Source organism: Colobus angolensis, unplaced genomic scaffold, assembly GCF_000951035.1.
Source record: "Colobus angolensis palliatus isolate OR3802 unplaced genomic scaffold, Cang.pa_1.0 Scaffold34, whole genome shotgun sequence".
NCBI lineage: Eukaryota > Metazoa > Chordata > Mammalia > Primates > Cercopithecidae > Colobus > Colobus angolensis.
In genome coordinates, this window is record NW_012116710.1 from 379,779 (window position 1) to 387,489 (window position 7,711).

Consider the following 7,711-nt stretch of genomic DNA (forward strand, 5'->3'; position numbering starts at 1 on the left):
GCAGCAGAGAGAGGGCCACATCTCTACAAAAAATAAAAATTAGCCAGGCATGATGGTGTGTTGCCTGTAGCCTTAGAGAGGCCGAGGTAGGAGGGTGGCTTGAGCCCAGGAATTTGAGGCTGCAGTGAGGTGTGATAATGCCACTGCATTCTAGCCTGAATGACAGCAAGACATCTATCTCTAAAAATAATAAATAATTCAATCTGTATTAACCATGTTTTTGTGTCTGTACTGCCTCTGAATTAATAGAGGATTAATACATTGGGGAAAGGATTTGCAGTAAAACTGACAGGAGAGCCCTGCTAGCAATTTGATAAGATTTATCATGTGCATTAAAAATATTCATAATCCTTAACCTAGTAGTCATTCATTTGTTCTGCTTGGTATGTTTCCTACAGAGATAGACACAGAAACCAAAATTTATATATAAGGTTGGTGCAAAAGTAATTGCGGTTTTCGACCATTAATTTTAAATCACTTTAACTAGGCTCAGGCACATCTTTGTTAATCAAAATAGGAACCACTGCAATCAACACGTTTTTGCCAATAAGAGAGAAGTTTGTTTATTCCTGTAGCATAAAAATCCATGCCTCAGGATTCGACAGAGTCTTGGAAAATATTTTCTGCATCCTGCTGGTTGTGGAAGCACCTGCCCTGCAAAAAGTTGTCAGATGCTTGAAGTGGTACTTAGTTGGCGAGAGGTCAGGTGAACCTGGTGGGTGAGACAAAACTTTGTAGTCAGATTTGTTCAACAGTTCAAAAGTTGAATAAATTGGTTGTTAGAATAACTAATTCTTAGTTATTAACAATTGCAAAAACTATAGGTTAAAAATAATCTGAATTCCAACCCCAGGAATGGTAGAATTTGTAATTTTATCTGCTTGTGCACATACTTTTAATGGAGTATCATATAGTATTTATTGAAATTTTTATTTTTCATTCATTTTATCAAATTAACTCCCTCTACCCTCCAAAACAGCATAGTACCACTTTTGAATTAGATTTGTGATCTTAACTAGCACCTTGAATTTGTAAGAATATTAAAAGAATAATATATGATGACTAAGGTCCTTCTAGGAATGTAAGGATAAGTTAATATTTGAAAATTTAATGACATTCATTTGTTAGCAGGTCAAATGGGGGAGGAGAAGTCATAACACAGTGACTGTTATCAATTTAATGATAAAATAACATACTTACGATTTTTTAACATCTAGCTGAAGAAATGGCCAGTTGTCATGCATCATGAAAACTAGTTAAACATCAAAATAGGCTATCAAATTATCCCACTATTACCATTATTATTTAATATAGTCTGTAATTGTTAGCCAAAGTAAGTATACCACCCTCCCCTCCCAAATAAAGAAAATCAACATAAGAGATATAAGTACTGGTAAAGAGCACTAATGTGTTATCATGTAGAAATACTATTATCAACCTAGAGAATTAATTGAAAAACTGGTAGAGATTAATGTAGTAACTGGATAAAAAATAAGTATGTAAACTTTTTAAATGTTAATAACATTTAGATAACAAAGGGGGAGATATGTTTTTTTCATAGTAGTAAAAAAAAAAAAACTAAAGAACGCTGAAGGGTAAACTTAATTAGACATGTGGTACATCTAGATGAAGAGGGACATAAATCAATATGTGAATAATAAAGATTATGCCATGTTCCTGAGTAAGAATGCTTCTCAAACTACTCCTGAATTTCATGTAACACCAATCAGAATCCTAACCTTTTTTTTTTTTTTTTAAATAGTATGAGCATGGTCATTGAATGACTTCTATAGTTAGTTCATTGCTAAAATAGCCAAAACATCTTGGAGAACTAGACTAGAATAACTGGAATTGCCCAAACAATTTTAGTAAAAAGTATGCTGGTATTGAAGATAAACCCAGTATATGTAAGAATCTAATAAGATAAATATGATATTTCAAATTAATGGGAAAATTATAGTTATTCTACAATTACAGAAGATTTTGGAAGGTGCTAGCTATTTGCTATAGGAAGAGAATGGATTAATTGCTACCCCATACTTAAGTATGTTCTTTTTTCCTTTTTTTTTTAATGGCAGTTTGTCAGTGTGAAATAAAATATGTTCTTTTTTAATTAAGATCTAAATTAGGCCGGGCGCGGTGGCTCAAGCCTGTAATCCCAGCACTTTGGGAGGCCGAGACGGGCGGATCACGAGGTCAGGAGATCGAGACCATCCTGGCTAACATGGTGAAACCCCGTCTCTACTAAAAAATACAAAAAACTAGCCGGGCGAGGTGGCAGGCGCCTGTAGTCCCAGCCACTCGGGAGGCTGAGGCAGGAGAATGGCATAAACCCGGGAGACGGAGCTTGCAGTGAGCTGAGATCTGGCCACTGCACTCCAGCCTGGGCGACAGAGTGAGACTCCATCTCAAAAAAAATAAATAGGCCGGGCGCGGTGGCTCAAGCCTGTAATCCCAGCACTTTGGGAGGCCGAGACGGGCGGATCACGAGGTCAGGAGATCGAGACCATCCTGGCTAACATGGTGAAAAACCCCATCTACTAAAAAAATACAAAAAACTAGCCGGGCGAGGTCGCGGGCGCCTGTAGTCCCAGCTACTCGGGAGGCTGAGGCAGGAGAATGGCATAAACCCAGGAGGCGGAACTTGCAGTGAGCTGAGATCCGGCCACTGCACTCCAGCCTGGGCAACAGAGCGAGACTCCGTCTCAAAAATAAATAAATAAATAAATAAATAAATAAATAAATAAATAAAAATATCTAAATTAAAAATTAAACATGGAGATAAAAGGAAAATAGGCTGGCATTTTTACAATGTCAGGGTGGGTTAGCAAAGATGTGATATCAGAAGCAGAAAATAAAGTGGTCCATTTGACTAAATAGCAACAAAACATATAGCAGAGACTTGTAAATAAAATTGAAAGGCAATCAGTAAACTGGGAAAATACATTTGTAATTTTATTGACAAGGGGTCAACATTCTTACTATTTAAAGAGCCCTTACAGATGAAGAAAAAGACCCCAACACCCCAGTAGAATGCAGGCTAAAGAACAGGAGCCAGCAGTTCTCACAGGACTAAATATAAAGTTACTGCACATATGTAGATTTTTTTTTTATTTAATAATCCTACATGTAGCCATTTGTTCTAATAGCAAAAAATGAAAAATACTTGAATTGGTTAAATTTTGATAATACTAATGTTGTGCAACCATTAAACCTGAACTGTAGATTTCTATTCATTATCATTAAAAAAATGTTGACCATGTATTTCTGAGTGAAAATAGTTACTGAGTAGTGTAGGTAAGGCAAGAGTCAGTGAAGCAATGTCTGGATAAAAATTTACCAGGATATTAGCATGCGTTTATTTGTGGATATGATTTTCAGGTTGTGTATATGTTTATATAACCTTGGTTATTTTTTTGAGTAAAGGTTAGAAAAATAAATAAAAGATGGATAGATTTGACCATATAAAATTTGGAAACTATGTATGCAGGAAAAAGACAAAAAGTGGACAAGTTATTTGGCCTTCTTTGGCCTGTAAACTTCTTAAGGGCAGACATCAGGTCTCTTGTTGAATACAGTATCATAATAAGTACTCAGTAAATATATGTTGAATGAATGCCATGTACATTGATTTGCACATGGCAGATTTCACCTGTATCTTCTAACTTTTTTCTACAACTAACTTCATCACTTAACATAATTGACTTTAGTAGTTATAGTAGTACAGAGATCTTCTGAAAGATTCCATTGTTTAAGACCCTTGAAATATTAAATATGTAAAAGTTATTCCAAATATAAACCATGAATTACATGTTTGTTTCTGTTTTATACCTAGGCACTTTTTAAAAGAAGGAAAGAAAATTTAGTGTCTGGAACAAAAGGAAAATGTGAATATACTTCCAGTCTAGGAATATTAAAAATTCTGAGATACCAGAAAGGAAAAATACGCATCTTCAATAATTTTTTGCATTTATTCTTCCCTCTTCATCTAAACATCTCCTACCCTAGTTTAGTGCCTCATAACTCTTTGCTAACTACTGTATTAACTCCAGATGGTTTCCCAGTTACTAGTCTCATACTGACCATTGCTTCCAGATAATCTTCCTGACCCAAAAATTTTCCTTGAAGGCCTGGAATAAATGTCACTCCTTCCATCCACCAAGCCTTGGGGATATACTTTATTGATTAAGAATATGGAAAGATGGGGCCAGGCGTGGTGGCTCATGCCTGTAATCCCATCACTTTGGGAGGCTCAGGTGGGTGTATCACTTGAGGTCAGGAATTCAAGACCATTCTGGCCAACATGGCAAAACCCCGTCTCTACTAAAAATACAAAAATTAAGAATGTAGATAGATGGGAGCAAGAATATGTGTTTTGTCTCTCTCCACACATCAAATTTCTCACCTTTAATATGGGGATGTTAATAATAGTGCTTGTTACGGAGTTGTTAAAATTAGATATTTCACAGTAAAGCACATGGCATAATCCATAGTATATAATAATCATTTAGAATACAGCTTTTTTTTTTTAAACTAACGCATAGCAATATGATCACCTTTCTTGATCTTACTAATATGTTCTCTGTTTGTTTTTTGCTTTTGGTTTTTTGTTTTGTTTTGTTTTTTTGGGACAGTCTCCTCGCTCTGTCACCCAGGCTAGAGTACAGTGGCGCAGTCTCAACTCACTGCAACCTCTGCCTCCTGGGTTCAGGTGATTCTTGTGCCTCCACCTCCTGAGTAACTGGGACTGCAGGCATCCACCACCACATCTGCCTAGTCTTTTTTATGTATTTAGTAAAGACAGGGTTTTGCTATATTGGCCAGGCTGGTCTCAAACTCTTGGTTTCAAGTGATCTGCCTGCCTCAGCCTCCCAAAATGCTGGGATTATAGGCGTGAGTCACCACACCTGGCCTTCTTTCTATTTCTTACAAATTTTAAGCCTCTTGAAAATAGACTGATGACCATTTTTCCCTTCATACCTACTTCAGTAGTCTGTAGGTATTAAATAAATACGTCTTTTTAGCTGTAAATGAATAAAACTGTATTTTTATTCTGAGACTCAAGTGAGAAAGGTGCTTTGGCCTAAATGGTTACTAAAATATTTAAGTGTAGTAACTTGCTTTTTAAGTGGATCTAAGAAGTATAGAAAATAGGATTATTCTAGTCAAAAAAGAAAAGAATATAAACCTAATTTTTTAATGGTTGAGAGAAGTTTCTGTAGAAATCATTTCATGCTTTTTAGGTAGAAAAGGGGCTAGACGTGGATCAGGAAATCATATAAGAACATTATAGAAAGAGCTTCTGAAAAGGGACACAATATATGAGAGATGGTGAAAGGAATTTGAATTTAGCATCCCAGTACCTTTAGTTGGTGATATAGCAGTTTAGTAGAGGGTAACTTTAACACAGTAATGAAGACTTTTCAGAAACTCAATGTAAAAGAAAGAAATTTAGCAGTGGCTCAGGCCTGTAATCCTAATACTTGGGGAGTCCAAGGCAGGCAGATCACCTGAAGTCAGGAGTTCAAGACCAGCCTGGCAAACATGGTGAAACCCCATCTCTACTAAAACTACAAAAATTAGCCAGGTGTGGTGGTGCGTGCCTGTAATCGCAGCTACTCAGGAGGCTGAGGCAGTGAATTGCTTGAACCCGGGAGATGGAGGTTGCAGTGAGCCAAGATAACACCATTGCACTGCAGCCTTAGTGACAGAGCAAGACTCCGTCTCATAAATACATAAATAAATGAATAAATGAAAGAATTTTATACTTTGCACTGGTAGAAATTAAATTAGAGATCAGTCACATTCGATTTACCTGGAGTTTGGGAGATAGAATGTTTTCAGAATTATTTTAAGTGTAGTAATTAAAGAGTTTCTTTGGGATTTTGGTTGGATTGGAGGAGATAACTTAATGGGATGAGGCAGAAAACAGTTAAGAGCCATTGTAGATTACAGATTAATGGCTTTACTGTAGAGCCTTAAATTAATCTGTGATTTCAAACTCTCATCCAAGCTTTGTGTTTCACAGACTTGTTGAGCCCATTAAAGAAATGGAAGTCTCGCTATCTGATGGAGCAGAATGTCACCAAGTTACTTCGGCCTCTGTCTCCAGTCACACCACCCCCTCCCAATTCAGGCTCAAAGAGCCCCCAGCTGGCCACGCCTGGCTCATCTCACCCCGGAGAAGAGGAGTGTCGAAATGGATACAGCCTCATGTTTTCACCAGTCACATCTCTTACTACTGCTAGTCGCTGCAACACTCCTCTGCAGTTTGAGGTGATTTGGGTTTGGTTGCCGGGAGTGCTGGATATGAAAATCACCATTTGTACCTTCTCATTTCAAATATAATACCATTCCAAATATTTCTTTACTATCTTCCTTCCCCATCTCAGTAAGAGAATGGGAAACCTCAGGGTCATTGTGGCCTATTACCTGGTCGCCTCTCATCTTGGCAACCCCTATACTTCCCAAAATAGGCATAGTGCTACCACAGATCCCATTTGTGTATCTTTTGCATGCAGTCCATCAGTCTCCATATGTTTAGGTAGTAAGCATGCTAGATCTCCATCGTTATCTTTACTGTAAACTTTGGTCAAAATAGGCCTCTAGCTGCCTGTAGTATCTGTTAGTAACACCAGCCTGAGAGCATAGATGATGTTGATTGATTGTGTCTTCGTTTCTAGGCCTTTAAATAAGTGAAGTGTCTTTCCCAGGTTGTTTGGTATTTTCATCGTGGCCTTAGTGAACAGAGATTTAGAAAACATTGGGGGGTATGGCTTATGGCGAATGCGGGTTTTTTCTACTCCAGGTTACTTTCCCTCTTTGTTATAATGTCTTAGGAGTGAGAAGTAGACAGGAGACTAGCAACATGTATTCATGAGACAAATTTATTACCTTCACTGTGGGATTAAGTTAGAAATGTCTGCCTCAGCTATTTCAAAAAGTGATTTTGAATCACTTTAGTGTTCAGGTTCGGGTGACAGCAGGTTTCAATAGAATCCATGTATACTTTTTTAAAACACTTCATCTATTGCATGTTACTTTGATTTATAATTAAAATGGACACTGTCTCTTCCTTCCTTCTCAGAAAAATTTGTTCTGACCACTAAACACACTCTGCTGCTCTGCCCCCTTGCTTGCACTTCTCCAGATGTGTTTTTTGAGAAAGGTGAACGTCCTAACCAATCTTATGTTTCCTATTCAGCTTTTCCAAGTATGAGGATTCAGAATACTTGGATTTTTATATGAGTAACTAAGAGGTAGCTAGCAACATTGAAAGCAGAACTCTATTCTGTCTTACCCTAGATCTCTACTTTTGGAGCCGACCTCTTTCTGGCTGAGGGAAGAAACCTCCTGGTTATATATGAATTATCTAGGGAAATTACTCTTTACCAGATTCTTTATGGAATTCTTTCAGCCAGATAATACAGCAGCTGATTCAAGCCTTTCTAACTTTGTCTACTTGCAATTGACTTTGCAGTTGGCACCTAGAGCTTTACAGTAAGGTATCATGAGAGGAATTCTCCCTGGAGGGTGTACGATTATGGGAATAGAGTTTCATACTTTATCAATACAGACTTTATTATAAATGTGGGATTATGAAAATTAGAAGGAGGCCGGGCATGGTGGCTCACGCCTGTAATCCCAGCACTTTGGGAGGCTGAGGCGGGCAGATCACGAGGTCAGGAGATCAAGACCATCCTGGCTAACA

The 7,711-nt window shown here is 37.6% G+C and overlaps 1 protein-coding gene across 1 annotated transcript in view; it reads left to right on the plus strand.

Moving 5' to 3' along the window:
• Positions 1-7,711, plus strand: part of SETD5 (SET domain containing 5) — an 84,290-nt gene that overhangs the window by 64,780 nt on the left and 11,799 nt on the right. Inside the window, exon 19 of the mRNA XM_011952223.1 lies at positions 6,029-6,276. Within this exon, the coding sequence (XP_011807613.1) occupies positions 6,029-6,276 (248 nt within the window). The remainder of the gene's footprint in view (positions 1-6,028; positions 6,277-7,711) is intronic.